Genomic DNA, 25,274 nt, shown 5'->3' with positions numbered 1-25,274 from the left:
AAGCGAACTCTAGCCTCTCTCGATGGTTTCCTCTCACATATTCCTATCATTCAGGTTTTCCCTAATCACAAATTGTCCTTTTCATACCACTTGTCCAGTTTGTGGTGGTCATCTGAATCCTGACCCTCTCTGCCAGGCTGCTGCGAGTTCTTCCAGCTGGGGTTCATTTCAGGTTGAATCTGCACATTCCCTTTTCTATCCTCCAGGAAGTTAAGAAAAATGCCAAATACCATCAAACCAAAAACAGATTGTTGCAGAACCTCACCATGCACAGCGTCCTGCTTTGTAAGTAAACCATCTCCAACTGGAGTCTTCCAATGGTGTTTTGGGGCTATATAATTCAAATGAGGCACTTTGGGTGCTTTCTGTTTCCTTCCTCGTACAAAAGGCCAAGTGTACAGAGCAGTGAACAACGAGGCTACATTTTTTGTGGTACCATTTTGGCCATATCATGGCCCCACACAGACCATGAGACCCATGAGTCCAATGTCTGACCTGCACCTGTGTGCATCTGACCCCTTTCAACCTTAAGAAATTAAGTGATCCCCTAGTGCAACATTCATTTGTATGTTGTTCCCTTTCCTACTTTATTTCCCGAGGTGGAAATCCTCAGTAGAAGAGACAAAAGCCCAAAGCCATGGCAGATGTCACTGGAACCACAGAAAACAACAGCCATGGATTTGCTGAAAGAGCCACAGGATGTGCCTACAACTCTATCCCACTTCTGCTTCCTCTCTTCACAGCTCTGGCAGGTGAGAGGCCATTTCACATTTCCCCTGTATACAGAAACCAGGAACCTTCTTGACTAATTGAAGAGAAGTTCATCCAAATGTTAGTTGTCATTGCACCCTCATTTCACACTCAATCACCCTCCTGTGGAGCCAACCTCACATCCCTTTTGCTCAGACTAGGATCTGCAGTCACCTCAATTTAGGGGCACATGAGCATGGGGCTGAGGACAACATGCTGGGAGCACCTCCTGCCTGCCCACGTGCCTGAGACCAGTGTAAGACATCTGTGACCTTTCAGCTTATTAATATTAATGTGACTAATTGTAGCTGACAGGGCAATTGGGCTGAAATCATCCAAAACAAAACAGGAATCAGCAACTGAGACCGATCGGTTAAACCAACAGAGCCCTCGGTCAGTTGTTCACAGAGTCAATTATCCACATCCCATTGAAAGTGCACTTCAAAAGGACGAGCTTCGGAAGGAGGAGGGAAGGAAATGTGATAGGGTCTATATTTGGCACTCTGATCTTCAAACGAGGCAAGATACATTTTTTCTGTAAGGAGATCTTTTTCTCCAGCTTACTGCTGGGTATAAGATCCAAACCAGATTGCTCCCTCCTTGTTCATTACAAAATATTTGTCTGAAAAATTTTGCTCTCAATCAATTTATGCAACCCCACAGCCTCTAAATCCTGCCTTTAATGATCCTGCTCTCAGCTGGCTTGCAGAGGGCTGGAGCTGAAGTGCTATAAACAATCTTCCCTGTGTCATGCTAGAAGAAAAGAATCTGGTTCCTTCTCTGTGCCGTGTCAGCCTTATGGGAAATGCACAATAAAGAGCAGTAACAATTTGTTTTCATCATTAGATACTCAATAAGTAGAAAGCAAATAATGCATTTCTCAAGTGGTTGAGCTGATCCAAATAAACAATAGGGAAAAAAATTACTTAGAGCAACATCTGAATTATTCCTGTGATTCTTCACAAATCAAGTCCTTCCAGTTGCTCTTATTAAAATGATGTAATAAACAGTAAAAACCACCTAACAAGTTTGAAATGGAAGAGTTTTCAGGATGAGCATCCTCTGTTCACATGTGCAGGGGTACAGGAGGCTGTACCCCGGCCTGATGTAGCCAGAGGAGGAGGAGGAAGATGGTCACGGCTCTGATGTCTTTCTATCCATCACGGATGCCTGGGAGGAGGCACCAGCTTTCATCTGGTTGCCACTGCTGCATCCCCTCTCTTCCCTTGGGCTTTTCTTGTACTTTCTCCCACCTCTCACCCTGTGGAAGAGCATGAAAGCATGAGATTTTTGGCACTCAGGACTCCCCTTATGAGGGCAGCCCCTCCATGACGCCCAGGGTTACAGAATGGGAGCTCAAAGAGTTTGGAGAAGGGGCTCAAGGTGAAGCTGTGGTTACACAGGGTCAGGCCATTATGCAACAGCACAGAGCACTGCAGCACTGCCAAGTTCCAGGCAACCTGGAGCTCATTACAGATTAGTTAAGTCTTGGCCAAATTCAATAAGCCTGTTCACAAGCTTAAGGTTAAGTAAAGCCTGGCACTAAGGCAAGGGCTAAATAGTGCAAAAATGGAAAACCACCTTAAGAAACAGCTCCCTGAAGACAGTCCCATATTGCACTCTGCTTGTGATTAGAGATTTTAATTACAAAGGTGAATGCTGAAGGCTTGAAATGGTGAGATTTTTTTCTTTTCCAAAATAAGTGAGCCCACACATTCCCTCCTGGAAGGTACTTGCTGAGGTTTGCTTTCAGGGGAACAGCTGGAAGTGTTTGTCTTGCAGCACATTTCCCAGGTCTGACCTCAGCATTTTCAGGATCCTGTGTGATGTGTAAGACATGGAGTGCCAAAGAATAATTATATATCCTTGGCATAATTATCTCTGCTCTCTATCTTTTTCCTATTTCTTCTTCCACCACTAAGCCTTTCTGGCATAAGTTCTGAATTCCAGCTGTTGGATGCCAGTCCAAGCGCACACCCAGAACGAGGTCCTGCTGTGGGTGCTGGAGACAGCCGAGCACACCACTGTGGAGAAAACAGGAATGGTCCTCACAGCCTGGTCCCACCGTGCCATCCTCATCTGAACACACTTTATGCTGTAAGATAAAGTTCCACTCCTCACCAACCACGTGCTTGCATTTTCCTCCCCAAAACCCTTAGCCGAGGGCAAGGCACAAGCCCAGAACTTCTGAGCTGTTGACTCACCCACAGGCAAGTCAAGCCCTGTCAGGCTGGTATCTCTCAGAGGCTGTGGTCTGTCAGGTGACTGTTGGGTGCCAAAACCAAATTAATTCCTACATAGGTTGGAGTGCTCTACAGCAGGGAAGGAGTGAAATTCTCCCCCCAAAAGCCCCTGAAATTCAAAATTATTCTCCTCCCTGCAGAAAAAGCTCACCCATAGTCTGGTGGTGACCAAACTCCCCCAAACACACATAAAACCCACAGCTTATCACATGAGAGCAGCATATTCACTTCTCAAAGGAAAATCAGGCATGCCTAGCTTAAATGAACTAAAATTTGGATGCCAAAGGACTACCAGCAATAGGTTTTTCAGCATCTTAGTGTGCAATTGCAGATACACAGCATTAACCATCCACATAGGAACTGTGGAAGTGCAGAGATGGGTGCAAAGCCATGAGTGTTGCCAAAACCCCAAGGACTTTATCTTTCTGTTCTTCCCCACCCCCCCTACTCTATGCAAACACTGAAATTTAACTTCAGGCAACAAACAGCATAGGATCATTTGATAAAACAGCTCTGAAAGATGCTGTGCACCAGCACAGCCACGTTCTGGGTGGCTCTGGATTTCCTCAGTGAAGTGTTGGATGTGCCAGAAAATGACGTGGGTCCAGCTGACCACAGCTACAGCCCTGCAGTGCCATACAGAACACCCAGCAATGGGCACTGAAAATGGTGCACCTCTCCAGGGGATTGGCATAATCAGAGAGGCATGAAGAGGGCACCACGGTCACAAATAACACTTGAATCACCTTTCCCAACAGAATGAAAATTAATCAATCAAAGCAGTGCAGTCACACGCCTCACATCCCTCCATGCACACACCTGGCTTCCCGTGTTTAGGCTCGTTTAACACCAACATTAACAATCACACTCCCAAGCTCTTCCAAGGCTGGCCTGTTTCTGTAGCCATGCCTTCACCCAGCTCCAGCTCCCAAGGTCCTCACAATATTTTTTCCCAGGCAAGTCCAACACTACCACTGCTGATCCCAGGCATTGTCCTACTGCTGCCACCCTGCTACAGGTCAGGTGCAGGCAGAAATGTTTGAGAAAAATATGGAAAGGTTGGGAAGGAAAACAGGCAGAGGGCAGTAATGTTGGAGGTGGAGAGAGGACAGTGTGGTGGTTTTCTCATGCTGCCAGTCCACTGCTCAGCTTGCTGTGGGCTGACACTCGACCTGTGGGATGCATGAGCAGATCTTCACCTGAAAGTCCCAGTTCTCCAAGACAATGGTAAGGGAACTGATGAGTCATGGAAGCAGAGGGCATTGAGTGGCAGAGCCATGCTGACAAGAACAGAGAATAAACATGACCTTTGCTGAACTTGTACAGGAATACAAAAATGTTTTAACATCCTCCAGGTCATCTCCTGCTTCACCTTTGGATAGACAGGTTTTGGCTGGAAGACTGGGAAGAAGCAGAAGGAAAAGAGAAGAGCTGCAGGGGAGCAGAGCTTGAGGAGGTGGGACAAACTGATGAGACTGATGCCCCTGTCTCCTGTCAGCTACCACTGGACTCGCCTACCCAGGGGACCACATGCACCCAACCCAGGCTGCTCTTTTCTGCAGCTCCAGTGCAATGCCTGTGCCATGTGAGTCAGCATGCAGCACTGCACATGTCCTGCAAGCACATCAGCTCCACACTGGACTTGTGGACAGCAGCACAGCTCCATAGCTGCAGATGGGGCATGTGCACTCTAGCCCAGATGGAGAAGAGCAAACACAGGATCATTCCCTCTCCATATGTCAGAAATGATGTCATGACTTTGCTTCATCTCAGTCCTCAGGACCACATCCTACCTGCAGGCAGCTCCCATAGTCTCAGTATTTCTGCTTTAAGAATCTTGAACTGGGCAAGGGAAAAAATAGAGAGGAATTTTTGTACTGAACACATGCAGGTCAATGATTATGCAGTGATAAAAATGAAGCTATTACACAATTAACACATCAGCATGTGGCCACACTGACAGTGCAGAAAGGCTGCAGATCATCTGCCTGAGCTGCCAGGGCATGAGAGATGCAGAATGTGGGAGCTCCTCAGCTCTAACCCACCCCAACCCATGTTGTTGTTGGCAGCCCTTAGCAGAAAATATCGGTAAGAGGAGGTAAGAATGCAAAGAGACTCAATTCTCTCTGTAATTTCATCCCTAAATGCCAATTAAACAATTAATGATCAAAAGGGCTCAGAGTGACCACAGACCCCAAGCCACAGGGAGCAGAAACGAAAGCAGCACCTCTGCCATTGCTGTGACCCCATGTGTCAGAATGACGCCAGCTGAAAATTGCCACAGCTGGCATCACCCCACACCTCACAGCAAGTCAAAATGGCCCTCAGAAGGGCCAAACCGAAGCTGAACAACAAGAGGCAGCCCAGGGTGGGGAGAGAAGCTCATGGCTATTTTTCCACTTGTGAACAAATAAGCTCCTATTTTATCATCAGCACTAAGGAGATTGTTTCATGAATCAGGACAAACACCACACTTACGTTTCAAATTCGTCAGAGCTGCAAGAGGCAAAAAATAGACAGGTTTTAGTGGGAAAAAAGTTTGGCAAGAGGGTGGTGGTGAGGAAGGATTAGAGCAAATTTAAAGAAAGCAGGGAAGGAGTTTCCTTGCCCAATACTTTCTCTGCACCCACAATAAAGCCGGCAAACCTAAAAAGAGAGAGTATGTACAGTCTGTAATTGAAGGAGCGAAAGCCACAGTTAAAACAATCTAAAAAGGCCAAGCCCTGAGAAAGGCAACTGGAATCCCTTATCTTTTGATGGAAAAGAATGTGCTCCCTGAGATTAATGACGTGTTTACCCGAAAGGAAATCGCCGCCCTTCTGAAGCAGCGAGTGTTTGTTCCTCCCGAGTCCCTGTTTTCTGCTCCAGAGCTGATCTCCCAAACCTCCTGTTTAAAGTCAACACACAATGCGGCTTCCTGCTGCTCTGGGCTCCGGGGGATCCCACCATTAATCCTGCCCCAAAAACCACCCTCCACCGCACCTGCGTATCCCCACCGACCCCGGCAGAGACAAGCCCGGGGTATTTAGATGCCACTTAGGGCCGGAGCAGCACAGGGACGCTGTCCCGCTGCCAGCGACGCTGCTGCAGGGCGAGGAATCAGCCCCGAGCACAAACGCCGCTCGGCCGCGCAGACACTTCAGCAAGCGGGGAGCCCGACAGCGCTGTCGAGGGAAGGCACTCGGGGCCACCTCTTCTTCAATTGCTCAGGGGCCCGGCAGCGCGTCCTGCAGGTCAGCCTGCTGCAGGATGCTTCTCGGAAAGAGGTTTGACATCAGCCAGTGCAATGGTCTGCAGTGTTAGAGGAGGCTTCGGGGGACATGGGATCTCTGCGCTGAATACCCTCAGGCGAGCAAGGGAGACTGGAGCAGAAGCGCCAGGGCCGATCTGTTTGAGGAAACCCTGGGAAAAAAAGCATCGTGATCCCTTTACTTATTTATTCGTTTTGGTAACTGCACCCCCAGCTCCTCGTGGAGCATCCGAGCCATGAGAGCCATCAGATCAGGAGCACCTCCTCTCCCTAAAGGCAATGGACCTGCCGTACTGGGTGCTAGCCAGCAGCCAAAAATAGCATAAAAGGCAGAATAAACAAAGGGAGCGGCTTAAATCTGTCTCCGATGTTTGTCTTTAGCTAATGGAGCAATTTGCATTTGCGGGATGCTGTCAGCTCTCTCAGATCAGGAGGTAGCCCACGCTCCCCCCAAGCTCCCCCCAGCCACACCACATCTCCTGCAGGACTGGACTGGACGGGGTGGGAGGAAATGCTGATTTCTGCCCAACTCCCCGTGTGCCTGCTTTATCTCTGCCTCAGTTTCTCGGGAAAGTGGAAAACCACTAGCGTGCACAAGAGCACACTCAGATCACAAACGCACTGCTTAAATAAAGGAAAACTCAGGAATGTCCCCATGGAAGTAGCTAGTAGAGCTCTTTGGCACTTACTCTGTCTCAACAGGTTGGTGGGGTTTAATAACTTAAAAAAAACCCAAAAAGCCAGAAAATGAATATTTTCTGCAGTTAGAAACTCTGAAATTCTGGTTAGGAGAAAAAAAGTAAGAGGTTTTAACACAGGTGTTTCAACTTTTTAAATTCTTCTTATGTTTTGCATTATTTAATGTTAAGCACTAGGCTTGCTGTAATATATAAATCCTTTCATTACTATTTAATTTCTTTGATGTGGTATTTTCAGCCTGGCTTGTTCAGTGGTATTCAAACCAGCTGGCGAAAATTATTTTATTCATTGCAAAGAGGACAAGAAGTACAGTGTCCCTTGCTCCATCCTTCTTCAGAAAAATCAGTGGGGTATCATTATCAATTACAGAATGGTATTTCTTGGAAGTCATGCCCAGAGTGCCCAGCTGTGAGAGGCGCTGAAGAACTTCTCCAGTGAAAAGCCCTAGGCTTGAGAGATCAGAATTTGGGCTGAGTCAAGGCACAACAATGGGAGGAAAATGAGTGGCAGTTCAGTGGTGATGACACACATCCTTTGGACTCGTGGAGTGACCTCCCCTCCATCTCAGAGCTACTCCATGTATTGTTTGGGACAAAGCCCAATCCATGCTGATCAAATCCCCATCTTTCAAAGGAAAGATGATACAACTTAATCCACCAGATCCTGCCATGAGCCTTCTGCCATCCTCATGACTACAGCATCCCATGCTCCCAGCTTCCCGTAATAAATTATGGATATATTATCCATATGACAGTGGTACTTCAAAAGAAAACTATTCCTTTTGTTGACTTTTTGATTTTGTGTCTAAAATGATAGTTTGTTTTTTTTTCTTTGGAAGGTTTTCATTATCCTCTATAGGCAACACACACACAGCTACAGCCTTAAGTCTGGTTTTAGAATGCAAATCAAATCAAACAGCATTTGATTTTGGAAAGGTTGAGCAAGATGTTGTCACCTAAATGGATGTTTGTTTGCTTGTTTGAAACTATTAATTTAATTCTGTGTACATCATAGAATACATTTTCCCTACAAAAATCAAATTTTCAAAGGATGCATTTCCCCCTTCAAATAAAAAAGAAAACCAGAAAGAACAACTGAGTCACCATCCAGATTAGTGAAGGTATAACCAGGATAAAATCCCTTACTTACAGACAAAAAAGGCCAAAAAGTTGTTAATACAAGCCAGGAGAGAGGATGAACAATAGATAAGGACCTATTTCCCACAGAAAGTTTTCTCTTTAGCCTAGGAGAGGAATGCAAACTAGAAGTGAAGTGGCTGGAGGAAGAATCTAATATCTAGAAGTTATCTTAATAAATTAAATCCCTAAATAAGGAAAGCTGATTCAGGGCACAGCTGAACTGTGACTGGAATTAAACACTGGGGGAATGAAAAAAAGAAGAGGCAAAATATCTCCATCATTTGAAAACTATTATATGGTGGCACCAAAAAAAAAAGAGAAAAAAATCAATACAGTTAAATAAAGCTGTCCCATTCAAACACAGCAATGAGGAGAGAGGGAGAAAATGTGGGATGATATTTATCTTCCTCAAACCAGTCAGCTTTATTAGTTTTCTAGCATTAAAAAAGTTGCTGCTGGAGGAGAGCCTGCACAGGAGGTTTTATGGGAGGAATGGATGGGGAAACCCCACATGAAGGTAGAGTCTAGCAGAGAACAAAGCCAGCCAAGGTATTTCAGGATTTATTTGCAAGTTCTAGGAAGATGAGCTTAGCATTTCTTCACAGGGAAACAGCGAAGCAATTAAATGAATGTGTACAAAACCTCCTGTGTACATCAGGAACTCTATTACCTACTGAGCAAGTTTAAACCTGTAACAACCTCAGCAAAGCCTCTCCTGGCTCCAGGAATGGACCTGGGCCAGCCAGTACATGGCAGCACCATTCAGTGACACATTTTAGGGTCTCAGGGGAGGCCAGGACTCTGCTCATCCCCAGGAGCACGTGGCAGAGGGCTGCTCACTCCCATGGCTGCTCAGATGGAGCAGCCCAGAGACGACTGAAGAGCATCAGAGGTCTTCCAAGCAAGGTGGTTTAATGCAAAAAGGAAGGACACCGGATGGTGCCCAGTCCTCAAGAGACCCAAACCAGTGGGTTTAGGCTGCAGGAAGAGGGAGTTAGCCTGGCATCGCTGTGACTAGAGCAGGGTCCCCAGGGACGCAGCAGAGGATCCACCACTGGAAATTTTTAGGAGCAGATTAGATGCACATGGCATCCACCCCCAGTGCAGCCCAGTAGGTGCAGGAGGCCGGGACCCGCAGACCCTGAGCCCTCCTCCCCTCTTTACCCACCTCCTGGGAGATGCCTCGGGGCGGTAGGCTCGGGAATCCTGCCTGGTCTCGGCAGAGCAGGGACACAGGGGTGCCAGTCCCAGCCCCGGGTGCAGCAGCTGTGCTGACACCTGAGCATCTGCCGGCAATCGAGACTGCTGCTCCTCAACGCAGTCCTACTGCTGGACGTCCTCCAGCAGGGAAACACCGTGAAAACCTACCAACAAACAGGGCAGCAGGGCTACATCTCAAGCTAACTGCTTTGGTTTTTTTCCTTCTAAATAAACTGCTTTAAATACCTACTTCAGAGAACCTGGACAGAGTGGTGTAGCTTTCCTCTCACTATCTAAATAAGGCCTCTAACAATGTTATCACTTTCCAAAACACATCTGTCCCGCAGCTCCTAGCCCAGACAATTGGCAGGTAACCAGTTAATAAATGTCTTCGCCAGACTGTTGAATAGGCTGGCCCCGACTCAAGAGTGATGTCAGGGCCATTCAATGCACTATAATTGGAAAAACCTGGGAAAAGCAATCCCATGTTTTTTAATAAATAAAGAGTGTATTAGCAGCCTCCTGCCTTTATTCACCACTGTGTGTACCTTGTTCAGTAGCAAAGTGGGATTTTATTTTTTTTTTTGCTGCCACTCACACAGTGATTTCTACTTGGGATTTGATGCCAGTTTCCAGATGTGTCTCAGGCCAGGAAGTCAGCAATCAGCCTGGATAAAGCCTCTGGGATTTGCTGCAGATCATCTTCTGACACACACATCCTTCCTGCACCCTCTCTTGTGATATTGGGGCACACCCCTTGTGCCCAAAAATAAAATAAAACAACCCAGAGCCAAGCAGAAGCCCCTGATTAGGATTCTTTGATCACTTTCCTATTCAATCTGTGGGAATATTTTTAATTAATTCAGACCATCAAAGCCCCAGAGGCGGCATTTGAGGCATCTTTACAACACCAGAGTGTCTATATACATAAATCACTTCAACAATCGCAGGTTCCCTGTCTGCTGGAGCAGCTCCAGGCAAAACTCATCTCCCACAAATCCTCACCAGCGGTACCCACAGGACAGCATCAGCTCCCCAGCTCAGCCATAGAACATTGGAGGGGGATGAATCCTCCAAAGCACTTGTCCTCAGAGGAATAAATGAAAATGATAAATGAGTTTTCTGGGCTCTGTGTGAGCAGCTTAGGGAAGCTGAAACCCAAGTGGGTGACATGAAGGATGTGGTTTGCATGGAAAATAATCCCAAGCAGAAGCACCCTGACAGCAATATGCCTTTCAAACCTCCCTGCATCCCTGAGAAATGAACTACCCAGATTTCCCAGCCTGAGGAGAGGGGTTTAGCCCCACACAGCTAAGCTCCACGCTCACCCCAGCCACATGGTACCATCTACTGCAGGACCGGGGAATCCCAGCCCAAGGGGACACAATTACTGAATTACTAACAAGATAATTTATTTTTCACCCCCACCAGGCATTTAAGAGGCTGTTGTTGGGCCTCTTTCACTCACGTTGTGATTCCTTTCATCTCCCCATCAAAGCACAACCAAATTAACACCAGCCCTCCTCCCAGTGATGCCCCCCCCATGAGCTCCCACAGCCGCTCTGCTTTCACGGGGCACCTGGGAGCCACTGCCAAAACAGGAAAGCAGGCGCCTAATTGAAAGGGAGTATTTGGGAGTCACCCTACACAAAAATTAGCAGAGATATGCTAGGAAAATAAAATAGTGGGCATTAACGGACGGCTTATCTTCTTTTTTTTCCGTGACTCTAATGTTCAGGATGTGAAAAGGCCAAAAAGTTTCACATACTGTTCTGAGAAATTAGTCAGGGAGAGGAGCATCCTCTCCTCTACTTTCACCACTCCTCCCAGAACAACTCAGGTTGATTTTGAGGTATGGACCTCCATCATTAAAATACAGACATACAGAAGCCAAAACAACCCTGCATTGCTACTATGAAAATTTGTAGCTAGTGCTGGGTCTTGGTGATGGGTTGAGAAGTCGAGCACTGACTGATTTCAATTCACCTGTGTTAGGCTTGCTGAAAACACTAACCTGTCCTAGGGAGAGAGGAAATGGGGATGTCTCCTGTCTGAAGGAAGGACAGGAGTCTCTGTTTCTGGAGGAGGGACTGAGCCTTAAGCTGGGTGGCCAAAGACAGCCAGCTGAGGCTGGTTCTCAGACAGAACAGGGAGCCCCTCTCCTCGCTACCCACCCTTGGCAGAGATCCCAGCCTGGGACTGTGACCAAGCCCCGGGGGAAGTGCCAGCTGAAACCAAGGGAGGATTTAGGATTAACTCCAAAAAATCAGTCCCACCCCACCCTGCAGGCAGCCTGTGTAAAGCACCAAAAGCCCTGGGGGCCAGGCAGAGGGACAGGGTAGCCTGGCAGCCAGCAAGCTGGCAGGCCCAGAGGGGTCAGCAGCATCCGAACAAGTGACCCAGAGCACTCCCGGTCTGCTGGAGGCACTCAGCTCCTCCAGTCCCAGCTCCTGGCTGCAGGAGCCCAGCTGGCTCTTGGAGCAGGAGCAAGCCACAGCAAGAGAAAGGAAAAAAAAGGAGAAAGAGCAGCAGGAAGCCCTGCTGAGAAGCCCCCTTTTGTGTAAACATGCTCCGTCCTCAGACTAAAAATAAAGGCAAACCACAGGAAGGGAGTGAGTGCTTGGACAATATCCGATTTGGTGTGTGCCTGGGTGTGAGCTGCGGGAATGGGGAGAAGAGCAGGGGACTCCACCCAGCCCAACCACACAGGGGCAGCCAGTAAAGACCTTCAAGATGGACAGGCATTCCTGGAGGTTATTTAAATCCAAGTAACTGCTGCTTGGCAGATGTGCAGTCCTTTGTGCGTGTGCAGCACTTGGAAATGTTAAGTGAGGGAAAAGGCTGCCATGGCAGAAAAGGCAGGATGGCTGCACAAAGCCCATTTTACAGGGTCAGAGACTGAGACCCAAGGCTGTGAACTGAAACCCCATAAACCTGCCATAAAATAAGGACACGACCCAGACAAACTGTCAGCTACAATGCAGCTCACAGCTCCAGCCTCAAAAATCACCTCTCCCTGCATGCTGCCTCTGCATCTCAGTTCTTGCTGCAGCCACAGAACCAAACTGAAAACAACTGCACGCTCCTGAGGGCTGTGGAGGGCTGAGCAGCGGAATGCCGCCCCAAAGAGGTCTCAAATGCTTCCCCTGGTGCTGGGCTTTGGTGCACTGCACTCTGCCATTGTCATCAGCTGCCTCTGGAGGCTGGAGCTGCAGCACCACCTGCATGTCCCACCGGCAGGCTCCTTGCAGGAGGGATGCTTTGCTGGTGGGTGCAGTCCCAAGAGACAGGCATCCATGCATCCGTGGGGCGCAGAAAGCGGACAGCACAGCGTGAGGAGGCTCCTCGGAGCCCAGCGCTCACCCTTGGTGCTGACACACCACTCAGAGGCCTTCTGGGGAAATGCAGCACTTGGGAGGATCCCCCCGCCCAGGCGGCAGGGAAGCCGCGCTCTCGCTGTGGACGCGCAGAGCCGTGCCCTGCCAGCTGCGCGGCCGCGGCTCCCACCCCGGAGCGCTGCCATGGGGCTGGCGAGCGGGGCCTGGATCCGGCCACCATCGGCACGATCCCTTCCCTGCACTGGAAGCCTTCCTCTCTTTAGTCAGACATGGCTCGGCTGCAGCATCTGCAATCTCAGCTGCCTCATTTCCCTTCCTCTCTCTATTTTCTGTCAGAAGAAAATGACAGTGCTTGGCAGTGGAGGAGACCAAACACAGCTATGTTGGCCTCCACTTGGGTATGTTTCCTGCTGACATTTTTATTCCTTTAATTCTTGCCTCCTGGTCCTATGTTCACTTTCCTACTATCTGGTCTCACCTCGAGTATTCACTTTTCTCTACTATCAGAAAGGTCTACTAGGAGCACAACAAAAGTACAACAAACTCCCCCCCCAGCCCCGTTTCCTCTAGAAAACAACTTCCTATGGAACACAGCTGTTTGGAGCAGGTCACTTGGTTTCTCTGCAAAACACGCCACAGCAACACAACTGTCCTTGCTTCATTCTCATTTACAAGTATTGCTGAAACTTTCACAGGCTCTCATTTGGGGCACTTCCTACATGCTAAACATAAAGCGTAAATGCCTTTCCATAAGGCTCTGTCTGACAGGGGAGCAGCTGCTTCTGTCCCCACGCCACCATCCCTGCACACCACAGCAGCAGCACAAAATAAAACAGCAGCATGAATGACACTTGTGCCATCGGTGCTACGAGTACCCACATGACACCTCCTGCTCCCCAGCCCAGCAGCTGAATCACAGCTGTCAATGAAAACTGAAGATCTTTCCTTCAACTCACTTTAATAGGTCACTTGCAACCCCCCAAGGTGCTGCTGGACACAGAGGAAGCCAAGAAAAAGGTGACACCTTCTGTTTACTCAGCTAATTACACTTCACTATTGCCCTGCAATGTGTTTCCCAGCAAACAGACCGAAGGGGAACAGCACCTGGTGTGAGCAGGGCTGCAGGTGGGAGCCCTGAACCTCCCCCTTGCCCGAGCTGGAGCTGTCACTGCAGGCTGAACTCAGTCTGGGAAAGGTTAGCAGGAGAACCCCCACCCATGGGTCCTTGAATCCCCAGCAGTCACCTGCTCTCACCCAGCTCCCTCCTCGGATCCCCAGCACAGCCCTGGGCAGCAGGCCCAGCAGAGCGGACAGCACAGCACAGCCAGGGTCTAAGGGGCCTCAGAGGTCTCCAGACAAGATCTCCATAGCTCAAATTCACAATCATCCATTTTCACAGGTACAATGCTGAGTTAGGCAGCAGAAGGCTACAAAGAACACTGCAAACACAGATGCTCTCTGTTGTTAGAAAACCTCCAAGTGAAATATAACAAGAGCAGAAATTGAGAGCTCAATCCCTGGGGTTAAACACCTAAATTAGTAAGACATCTTCAGTCATGCTTTGGAAACACTCCCTGCAAAATTATGGGTTGTCTCTAAAAGTACCAATCGACAGGGGACACGTCTGGAAGCTCTGAACTCTACCACTGTTCCAAGCGAGTGTCACTTTACAAACACAGCTAAAGAGAGAACCCCAGGGAACTAATGCCTGCTGACCCCAATGCAATGAACCCACAGTTTTACCTGGATCAAGATGTGTAAAGGACCCAATGACAAAGTCCAGTGTTGAGACAGCCAGCAGGAAGAGCAGCAGGAGCTGGAGCCGGATGATCCACTTCACCCCAGCCAAATTGATTCCCAGCAGGCCGAGCAGGACAGCCAGGGAGATGCCACGCACTGCCCAGATGTTGCTGAGGCTCAGGACACCTGCAATGGACTCTGCAAAGCCAGTGATGTACATGGCACCTGCAACACACTGAGGGACACGGCTCTGTGAGTGCCCCGCGGGAGAAAAAGGGATCCCCATCCACAGCCCCATGCCAGGCTGTGGGGGCCTCTGTTCAGACAGACAGACAGACAGACATTGGCTGTCACAGTACAGCCTTTAATGTTACTCTGGCCTGCAGGGACTGAACCTTATTGCTGTAAGACAGCACACTGCCGGGGCAGCAGAGCTACTGCCGGGCAAACAGGGAAGGCTGGGTTCCACTGTAACATCTACCCCCTGTTAACACTCCAGGAGAAACTACACTGGCTTCTCTGAGAGAGAAAGGATGAGTCAACTTCAGTTTGTCCCCTTCTTCTGTTTCTCTGGAGGAAAGGGTCCCAGTTCAACATCTGCCTGAAGAGCAGCCGTTTGTTTTCCCCTTCACTGCCTCCTGGGGGTTATTTTTAACTTGGTGTTTAGTTTGGATGCAAACTCTGATGTTTCACCAGCTCCCCATCTCGCTGCTGGAATGGAACCTGCACTTTGGAGGAGAGCACATTGTGTGAGCCGTGCCCCCCTGGGCTCCCAGGAAAGCTGCCTGCTTGCCTTGCAGCAGGACAGGACACACTCTGCCCCGGCTGGCAGAGACCCTGCAGGACAGGACATCTGCAGCACAGGCTCAAACACCACTGCAGCACAACAACCCAAAACACCAGGATGTTTCGCTCCAGAAATTCCCACTAGATGCCATTCCAGCAACAACCCTTTCCAGTGCATGGCACCCCTGGAAAACCAGGTCAGGGCAGACAGCTGCATTTGATACGGCTGGTGCGACCTTGGTCCTGCAACCCCACCATCCCTGTCCACAGCTGAGGGATGTGCAGCTCCCACACGACTGGAAAGGACAAAACCCCCACCCAAGACAGCAAGAGCAGAGCCCTGATTCACTGCAGATCCCCCACCTGGGACTGACCCAGCACTGCTCCACTGAGGGTGTTCAGGACAACCCGGCTCATACCCGGGAGCTGCAGGATTTGTGTGGTTTTCAGCAAGGTTGATGGCATGCAGATGTTCAGACTCGGGCACCTACAGCTTGGAGATCCTGGAGAATTCATTTCCATCACAGACAGACACCTAGACCAGGGGAACTACACCCTGAGAGTGCTCTGCAGCACGTGGCCAGTCATTCCCAACTTGCCCCAGTCAGAGCAGGGAATAGGGAGCACCCCATTTCTGGCAGCAGTTGCCTTATGACAGAGGTTACAGCACTCCCTGAGCATCCTGCAGCAGAGGATCAGGCTGCAGCTGGTGCAGGGCACGTTGGGCAGAAAGCACAGCCGAGAAAGGAAAGGCATCAGCAGCTTTTGGGAGCAGGCAAAGCAATTTTAAGTGAGTTGCCAGGTCCCGGCCCGCAGCCCCTGTGCACACGGGATGCCAAGCCAGGGGCCAGGGCTGCTGCAGCCCAGCTTTTACGACCCTCAGGACAGGCTGCAACCTGATTGCTTCCCCAGATGGGTTCCTCTCGGAGAGCAAGAGTGGAAAATATGACAGGAAGGATTCTCATGTGTGGCCCATTTCCATATCTTGGCTTGTAACTGGGTTCAGTTCATATTTTATGGACACTTGCTTTTAATCTGGAGTGAAAGGAGAAGAGGGGATTATTTTTGGTTTGGGGGCTGTTCAGGGGTTTTGGAGATTGCTGTAAGCCAGTCAGTTAAAAACAAACCTCCATAAAAATGCTTCTCTGCTCACCACATTTTATACTGTTCATAACATCTTTATGGGGGGAGAGGGTTAAGTTACTGCAGGTTTAAGTGATTATTTTCCACTCTTTTTGTAGACTACTTGTGTATTTCTGTGCCTCACCACCACAACAGCTCCTTGGGATCTTTCAGAAAATCCGGAACTGTGACTTTTGGCTCACAAGAAGTCAATTAGCTGTGGCCCTTACCCCTGCCCAGCTCTCCTCCCACACCAGCTCCACTTCTGCTGGCTCCCACAGAGCAGCAGCCAAGGCTTGCCCGATCCCTAAGGGTATGTGGAGCATGCCAAGGCCAACCTGCCAGTCCACAGCCACTCACTGAGCCTTGCTTGGCCACCCTGACCTCTCCTGCTTCGTTTAATTTCAGTCTCCCGCCAGCAAGGGCATGTCCTGGCAATGGGGGTAATTTGGGATGGGAGGACATGTCCTGCACGGCTTGTCCAGACACTCAGCTCCTCCACCAGGGCGGCCCATGCCAGGCAGCACATTGCCATGCCCATGCTTGTTCCTGGGGAGCAGCGTGGGGCTGAGTGCTCCCTGTGGTGTTCTCCCACGTTGTCCAGCACAGTGCAGCAATTACCCAGATTTTACTTGAAATGTTACTTTCTGCAGCAGGACAGCACAAGACTAATATCTGCATAGCAAAGTTTCCAAATTTTCTTTGAATAAGTTTTTTTAATTACCTGGCCAAAAATGTAGAGGAGGCCAATGGTGCCCCCTACTTGACCTCCAAGGACAGTAGAAATCATGGAGTAGACTCCTCCACTTCCAATGCTGCACTTCTCACACACCCCAATTCCAGACAAGACTGTCACCAGGGCAACCAGAATGACAAAGGACACCAGAAACATGCCCATTATAATGCCAGTGTTTCCCTGGAATGAAAAAAATAACAATCAAATTAAGATTAATTCACACCAATCTGCTGGGAGAGAATAAGAACCTACCAGTTCTAGTCACTAGTGGTCTGTGAATCTGGAGTCATTACAGATTAAAATAAACACAAACAGACACCCCTACTTGTCTAATTAACATAATTGATTGCCAAATTTAGAGCCTTTATTAGCACCCCTTTGATGAGAGCCTGTCTTGTCCTTGAGCCTGGGGCTGGGCAGACCTTTGCATGAGCAGGTTCTGCTCTGTCAATGGGCTCCTCCACGAATCACTGATTTTGTCCACTGGTTTAAAAGGAATGAGGTCAAACAATGATTCAGCCACCACAGTCAGGGGATCACTGCCTGTCTGCATGGTTTAGGATGACATGCTTAAAAAAAAAAAAAACCCAAAACACTTTCATAACAAAAAGTAGTTTCAAAATTGAACCCCTGGGATTTGCAACAACTGATTTATTACAGCATCAAGCTCGCATTTTAATTTTTCAGAACATTTACCTTTGAAAGCTCTGATCCCTCCAAACAATGAGATGCTAAAGAACAAAACCCCAGAGGCAACACAGCGTGGAAGATAAATCACACTCTCATAAAGCAGCGTGCGCCCGGCCCTTATCTGCGGGGTGTACTCAGAGGGGCAGGTGGCTGTCGCCCTGCCTGGGCTCAGGAGACTTTTCTGCACAGGATTCAGCCCCAGGGAAAAAAAACAACCCTTCCTGCTTGGGGCAGAGGGAGGGCTCCAGGAGGAGCTGCTGTACTCGCCACTGTGTGGCAAAGAGAAAACGCCTCTGAACAAACACAGCTGCAGGTCCCGGTTGGTGGCTTTAAATGCCAGCACAACCCCTTTCTTTGGGTGGGTTCAGTTTGCCATTTAGGATCAGATTTTCAGAAAGAAAAGGTGCTTAGTACCTGCAAAAGAATTTAAAAACTCTTCTGAGCTCAGGACCTTCCCACTCTCTTGCACGTGGCTGTAATTTATTTTCCAGGGTCAGGAGTTTTCCCTTGTGCTCCAGCCCACCTTCCCCTGCTGACAAATCGCTCAGGCCAGTGCACAGCAATCAGAAGTCTCCTCCAGTGCCCAGGGCTTTGTTAACATCTGGTTTCCCTTCCTTTTACTCATATTCCAGGCCATGTCCATATCCCCTCTTTCCAACCTTGCTCCAGCAATGCTCATCTCTGAGGTCACGCTAGCCATAATGGGGTTTTTATCACCAGCACTAAAAGGTTGCTTCCCTGCTTTGGGGTTGGTTGAAATCCCAGATTCTTTTTCCTTTTATCTTTTTTTTTCGTGAAAAAACAGAAACACATCCAGGATGTTGGTATCATCATAAAATCCTATTTTGGTTCAGCATTCTGTTGCCTTTGACAGGGGTGTTATCTGGTCAGTGGGGAACAGAGCCAAGGATTTCTATAAACACAGCTGTGGCTGGGTCAGCACCACAGCCCACCCCAACTCCATACTTCTTTTTAAAAGGACAATTGTTCTTTATCTTCAGCTGATTACCCCAGGTTAAATGGTTAATAAACATTATATGCTTCAGTTAAAGAAAAAAAAAAAAAAAGCAAACAGTATGCAAACATTCACTTAGCCTTGGGCTTTTCCAGAAAGGTGCTACCAGGCTATGGCAGCTATTAATGGGCAAGCCAATGGTTCCTACAGAATAAAGGGTTAACACTAAGACCGAGGGGGAATGCTGGACTCACAGCAACAATAGCAAGCAGAGAAAGTGGGAAGAAAAAGCCCCCATTAAGCACTGATGCTTATTTATGCATGCATGCTGGAAGGGGTTAGTGCAGCAGCAATCCCTGTTGAACATTTCAGCAAGATTAGGTCCCCTGGAACTGCAAAGCTTCACCAGCCCCAGCTCCAGCTCTGGAAATTTATAGCAAAAGCCTGACTCTGGGAATAGCTCGACATATGACTGTCCTCTGCCAGGGGAGCTCTCTGCCAACCCTGACTTCTCCTCCCTTCCCTTTCATGCTAGCTTCCAGCTGGTTCTGTTTTTCTTTTATTCACTGGCTTTGTTTATATTTGTGTTTGCTCCAGAAGCACTTGCTTTCAAAGGAGATGTGGAGGAAATAAAATCAGAAGGAAAAGGAAGCTAAAAAATCATCCCAACTTCTCCACCACAACAACTGCAGCTCCCCTCAAGACCTCCAGCAAAGCAATCTTCAGTGAAGAGAGCAAATGCCTTCCTGCTCCTTTTGGAAGGCGTCCACCATGCCTGTGATAAAAACCCTGCCTGAAGCTCAAACCCTGTCCATCTCTGGGGAAACTTTTCTTCTTCTAAGGGGAAATTTTGAGGCATAATACAGTATTTTGCATCAGGAGGGGACAGTACCCCAGGCTCTGACCCTCAGTGAGATACTATCAAGGACCCAGCAGTGGAAGATCCTTTGATAGCAATGACAATTTCACCTGACTGAGGATTCCCCATTCAAAAAATCAGGAACTCCAACACTGGCATGTTTGGAAGAGACCTCTTTCAGTGGTGTTGGGAAGATGGATGAGTGGCTGTAACTAATTTACCTGAAAAGTGCTAATTTCTCCTCAACAATATGACACAAGGGTGTCCCTGTTCATTGTCAAGGTTGGTGGTTGTGTTTTCCTTTCTCTTTCTGAAAGCTAAAATAGGAAACCAGTCACAAAGACCACTTCAGCTGCACATTTTAGTGGAACTTTTTGAAAAGCTACAAAATACCAGAGGGCATGAGCAACATCTAAAATGAAGAGCATAGAATCCAAAACACTTGGGTGGTGATGGAGATACAAGGTTACAGAGGGCAGAGGAAAATGTCTATTCAAACATTCAACCAAGTCAGCACTTGCTCACCACAAGCCATCCCGTCCTCAGGAAAAGAACCACTCCAAAAATGTTGATCATGCAGGAGGTGAAGACTCCATCCCACGTTCCAAAAAGCACCGGCTCCCATACAAACAGCTGGATCTTCCACCAGGGCTTGGTCTGTGTTTGAGATACCTAGAGAGAAGCAAAGCCTGGGGTTTACCACTCATGTTTTATGGGCAGGCTGCACAAGTGGTGCAACAGCCAGCCACCAACAGGGGAATGGCCACCAACACCTGCTAAGACACTCCTTTGCTGCAAGTTGTCCCTGTGATGACGGGCTGTTGGGATGCCTGGGCCCTGAAAGAGACAGCTCCCTACAATACTCTGTTTATACTCTTGTAGGATAAGCAGCCACAGAGCCTTACTGAGCCTCAGTGAATTAACCCCGATGCATCAACCAAAAACACCATTCAAGGGTCCTTCACACAGCCTGCAGCTACACATGGTGCTTCTCCTCCTGTCCCTTCCAAACACTCCATCAAGGCAAGCAGGTTTCTCAGTGCATGGTAGACGTCCCTTAGAAGATATGACAAACCAGGCTGGACCAGCTCGGACCAACAGAGTAGGTTAAGATGGTTTTCCCATCACAGTCATATCTGATCAGGACCCTTTGTTTCTCAAGGAGATATGCACCTCTGGGTCTTGGGCAAAGTGATTTTCCAGAGCTGCTGGAACCAAGATCTGAAACTCCAGGGAAACTGCAGTTTTCCTATGGCAACTGCTTCCTCTTGCCCTCTGGAAATCAAGTCTCTTCTTTCCCTTTCTAAGTCATACACCTCAGACATGCACAGCAAAATGAAGGGCAGTTTTGTTACTTCCGTCCTCTTCCCTTGCACAGAGATGACCAGGAGTGCAGAGGCCATGGAGGTAGAAATTTGGGAAAGGAAATGTCTCTCTGACATACCTGCTGTGCTTCCTCATGGAAGAGCTCTTGGACGTATCCCTCAGTTCGGGCACCATTCCGGCTGAACATCGTCTCCTCCGCGCTACCTCCGCCTGCCCAGAGCACAGCTCTAACACCACCACAGGCGAAGCTGCTCTGAGTGGAAGCTCAGCTCAGTCAAATTCCTGCAGGGCTGGGTCCTCCGTTGTAGAAGATGCATGGTTTTATTCCAGCCTTGCTGTGAAAGCAGGAAAGATGAAAGACACGGCTGCTGCTTTCTTAGTCTGCCAAAGCACAAGGCCACTGTCCACACAGTCAGTAGCAGCTTGTAGCAGATGCTGAACCAGAGTGACACCACAGCAAGCAAAGAGCAATGCTCCCCCAGCACCCTCCCAAGCCCTGCTCCCAGCTCAGGCTCCACCATCAGCCACACATTTAACAGTCCTTGGTAGCCTTTTCCAAACCTAACCCCAGCATCCTGTAGCAGTGGCTCCACAGCTCCACAGTGTTGTCTGCAAAATGCATTTCCTCTCGGTTTTAAATCTGGTGCCTGGTAATGTCATTGCATACTCTTGTGCTCCAATGACATAGGACACATGGATTATTCACTTCCCAGCACCACTCATCACTTCACAGCCTTGACCACATCTGCTTCAGCTGTACCTTTTGCAGACCAAGGTCCTGCCAGTGTATTCAGTTACCCACAGTCTCCCACACCAGGTGTCAAGAGAGAGCTTTTGGCTATTCCTCAATACAGTACAACATGTCTAGGTAAGACAAAGAGGGCTGCAGCCAGAGGGGAGTAAGGCTTGTTCCACAAATATGGAGAGGGTAGTTTGTCTGGATCATTGGCTCTCCTGGGACAGGTAATTTGCTGACCAGCTGAGCCCACATGCTTACAAGAACCAACCGTGATCGCACAAGGCTTGTACCAAGGGCTGGACACGTTATCTGAGACCAGAGACCAAATTAATCGGAGGCTCAGGGCAAGAAGACAACAGAAATGTGCTTTGCCTATTGCACAGGGACATAGAGAAACTACTTTGTGTCTCTCAGGATTTCTGCACCAGGGTCTGAATGCCTTTCACCATCCTGCCCTTATTAGTCTACTTTGAAACACCCAGAATTAAATAACCAAAGCAGATGCTGCTCCACCACAGTGTTTCAGTTGCAGAAGGTCTCCTGCAGCTGGGGTACAATGGCCAGCACGGGAGGTTTTTCTTTGCCCTGCCCACATGGCCAGTTAAGCAGCACCAAAGCCATGAGAGTTCAACAGATGCCCTGCTGCTGCCTCCACATTTCTTGAAGCAAATAACCCTTTACAATATCACAAATTGTTGCTGTTACAGGGAGACTGGGGCTTCAAGCAGGGCAAAAGCAGCAGGAGCAGATGAACTCCAAAGAAACAAAGTTCATGTTTTTTTTCAAATAGCCACAGTAATAAAAAATGGAAGAAAATACAGAATGTGAAACAAGATTACAATTGAATAGCCATGTTCTCCTAAGAATCCATACTGCAGACCTTCCTCAACAGAGATTTCACTCAATAAAGCATTCACTGGGGTCATCCAAACTCCAGTCTGCCACAGCAGTCCCATCTAGATGTGGAGCAAAGGGAGGCTGCAGCTCTCTGGCCCCCTGCTCTCCTAAACCAGTCTGCCAAGGGAGTCAGAAGGAGATGGCTCCAACCCCTTAGAGTAGCTCAGAGCTGAAGTGACTCCCTCAGTGTGCCTGGTGCGTGACATTACTTAGATAGGTGTCATGCACCCATATTATCCACCTGAAACTTACAAAATGCTAAAAGAAGGGCTGCACACATGGATTTTAGACCTGAAGTACACCTAGCAAGAAATGTTACCTGCCTAGACATTTAAATTCCCCTTATCTCACAATTTCCTTCCTTTTTCTCTGCTTTAAAACCCTTCTGCTGCCCTGTGCTCTACAGGTCTTTCTGCTCAGCTACTGCTCACCTTGCTGTAAGATCTTCCTCCTCCACAATCCCAGGAAATTGCCTTTGCACTGCTGCTCCTCTGTGGTATTTCCAACTGCCTAAAAATCTTATTACCCAATTCTGTAATTATTTACATCCCACCAAAACTGGATCCATTGGTCCCTAGGAGGTAGCCAAAGCAAACACAGAAGGGGGTGTAAAGCACAGGAGTGGCAGCTGAACAAATGAACTCACAGCCACATCCCAATCCATCAACATGCAAGTATTTCTGCAATTTAGGGTCTGTGAGTGGAAAGTCCTTGGGGCAGGTGCCCTCCTCTTGCCCCACGCAGCACTTCAAGAGTACAGGGATATTTTTGGGTGCTGTTTTGTACCTAGGTCACCAATCCCGAGGAAGCTTTTTCTGCTATACACACTAGCAGGATAAATAAACTAAACAGACTCAGTTTTCCCTAATATAAGTGAGCCTCTAACTTGAAAGTAAATTGCTGTTGTTTTTCCTAAAGTTTCTGCCAAATACACTAAACCAGTCTATAAATTAAAGACGAACGTCTGTTTTAATCTTTCCATACCATTTAGCACTCAAGAGAGCAGAAGAGCATTAGCAAACCTCGCAGAAACATTACAAAGGCTCATCTCCTTTTCCTGAAACACTTCTATATCTAATTGCAAAACCAGATTCCTATAGATTAAATTTCTGTGCCCTCCATATCCTTTCAAAGCCCCATTTTATTAATCATCACATTAAAGCTGCTTCTGAGCTACTCAAGAGCTGGCTGATTTTGAAGAGGAAAGGTTAACGCCTTCCCAAGCACAACTGCGTGTGGTCCCACGACCTCCGAAGCCTCCGTCCCCGCCAGAGGAGGTGCTCCTAAAGCCTCTCCTCCCAAGGGACACAGCAGCCAACAGCATTTTAGTTTTAATAAATCCCTTCAACCCCTCTCCGGGTCAAGTTCTTAAAAACACCTAATTTAGGAGTCTTTTAGGAAAGCGGAATTAAAGGGAAATGAAGCAGCCGTCAGTGCAACAGAGGTGACGCCACACAGAGCAGCGCTTGGCTATTCCCAGTTACTCATTTACTGCACCAGCCAGGACAATTACCGAGCTCGTTTTGTTTTCGCGTATCTCCGCAGAGCAACGAAGGCTGCGGAACACCAGACGTGGGAAACGAGCCCGGATTCTCCACAGCAACTTCAGTTTCCCGGTGTGGCCGGAGAGCTTCGGTTTGGCAGAGGCCACGGCACTGCCAACACCTGGGGGCTGCGGCCACCGCCACACCGGGCTGCCCACCCCTGCCCGGGCAGCGCTGCGACTTACGCGTTCCCTCTTCCCTCTGTTTGTTTTGTCCTCTTTTAAATTCACTTTTTTCTCAGTTTTTCCGTTTTTCCCCTCTTTGTTTTTTTTTTTTCCCTTTTTGTTTCCCTGTTTTTTTTTCCTTTTTTTCTCTTCCATTTCCTTTTTTCTGGTTTTCTTTTACCTTTCTTTTTTTAACTCCCTCCCCACGCCCTTTTTAATCAGCCTTTTTTTTTTTTTTTTTTTTTTGGGGGGGGGGAGCTCTTTTCCACCTTTTTTTTTTTTTTTTTCACCTTCACCATGGTTTTCATTTTTTAGCTTTCCTCTCCTCCGTTCACCTCCCTCCCACCGCCGCCTCCGCCCCGACCGAGCCGCCGCAACACCGGAGGGAGCAGCGGGCAAAGCCAAGCCTAGCCAAGCCAAGCCCGGCGCCGCCTGCGCGGTCCCCGGACGGCCCCCGCGGCTCAGGCCGGTCCCCCATCCCGGCTCGGGGGTGTCCCCGCGGTGCCGACCCCACTCACCTGGCGGCTCCCGGGCCCTCCCTCCTTCCCGCCGGCTCCCGCGGCGCCGCCTCCCGCCGGGGCGGCCCCGGGCGCTGCCACGTCTGCCCGGGCACCGCGCCCGCCCCCGCAGCGGCACCGGCACCGGCACCTGCCCGGCTCGGGCCGGACCCGCCGAGCCCGGGACACGCCGGCTCCCGGAGCGCCGAGACCCCGCAGCGCCGAGCGTGGGACACAGAAGTCATTAGGGGCTGGGAGCAGATCGCCACTCAATCTGCGGTTCTCAGGAGTCTGACAAAATAAGTGAATAAATAAGCAAATTCACAGCTGCTTGAGGAAAAGCTGGCCACGGGGAAAGGGGGCTCTGGTTCCACACAGGAGCAGCTGCAGCAACGTTTCAATAGGAAGTGGATCCAGTCGAACTTCCCAGCCCTAGGCTGCCAAGTTCTGTGACCTTGCGCAGGCAAAGCTCCACCTGAACTAAAGACAGGAATTTTGGACAGTCTCAATATAAAGAGGATCAAATCTAGAGCCAGCCACCCTTCCTTAGAGTTTGTGTAGTACACTTTGATTTAATTTACTTCCAAAATGGGTTAGAGC

General features: G+C 48.8%; 1 protein-coding gene across 6 annotated transcripts in view; it reads right to left on the bottom strand.

The window, feature by feature from the left end:
* Positions 1 to 25,274, bottom strand: part of SLC12A8 (solute carrier family 12 member 8) — a 48,521-nt gene that overhangs the window by 21,290 nt on the left and 1,957 nt on the right. For 3 of the 6 annotated variants that reach the window (XM_068195330.1, XM_068195334.1, XM_068195335.1), the window contains exons 2-5: positions 20,952 to 21,168; positions 20,033 to 20,179; positions 16,992 to 17,183; positions 14,363 to 14,594 (exon numbers count right to left, since the gene is read on the bottom strand). In XM_068195330.1, coding sequence (XP_068051431.1) covers positions 14,363 to 14,594; positions 16,992 to 17,183; positions 20,033 to 20,179; positions 20,952 to 21,020 — 640 coding nt within the window. In that variant the 5' untranslated portion in view covers positions 21,021 to 21,168. Of the gene's footprint in view, positions 1 to 14,362; positions 14,595 to 16,991; positions 17,184 to 20,032; positions 20,180 to 20,951; positions 21,169 to 23,453; positions 23,637 to 24,695; positions 24,756 to 25,274 lie in introns of those variants that run through there. The other 3 variants (XM_068195331.1, XM_068195332.1, XM_068195333.1) reach the window with 3 other exon arrangements.

Source organism: Anomalospiza imberbis, chromosome 7 (genome assembly GCF_031753505.1).
Source record: "Anomalospiza imberbis isolate Cuckoo-Finch-1a 21T00152 chromosome 7, ASM3175350v1, whole genome shotgun sequence".
Taxonomy (NCBI): Eukaryota; Metazoa; Chordata; class Aves; order Passeriformes; family Viduidae; genus Anomalospiza; species Anomalospiza imberbis.
This window is presented reverse-complemented; position numbering and strand designations above follow the sequence as displayed.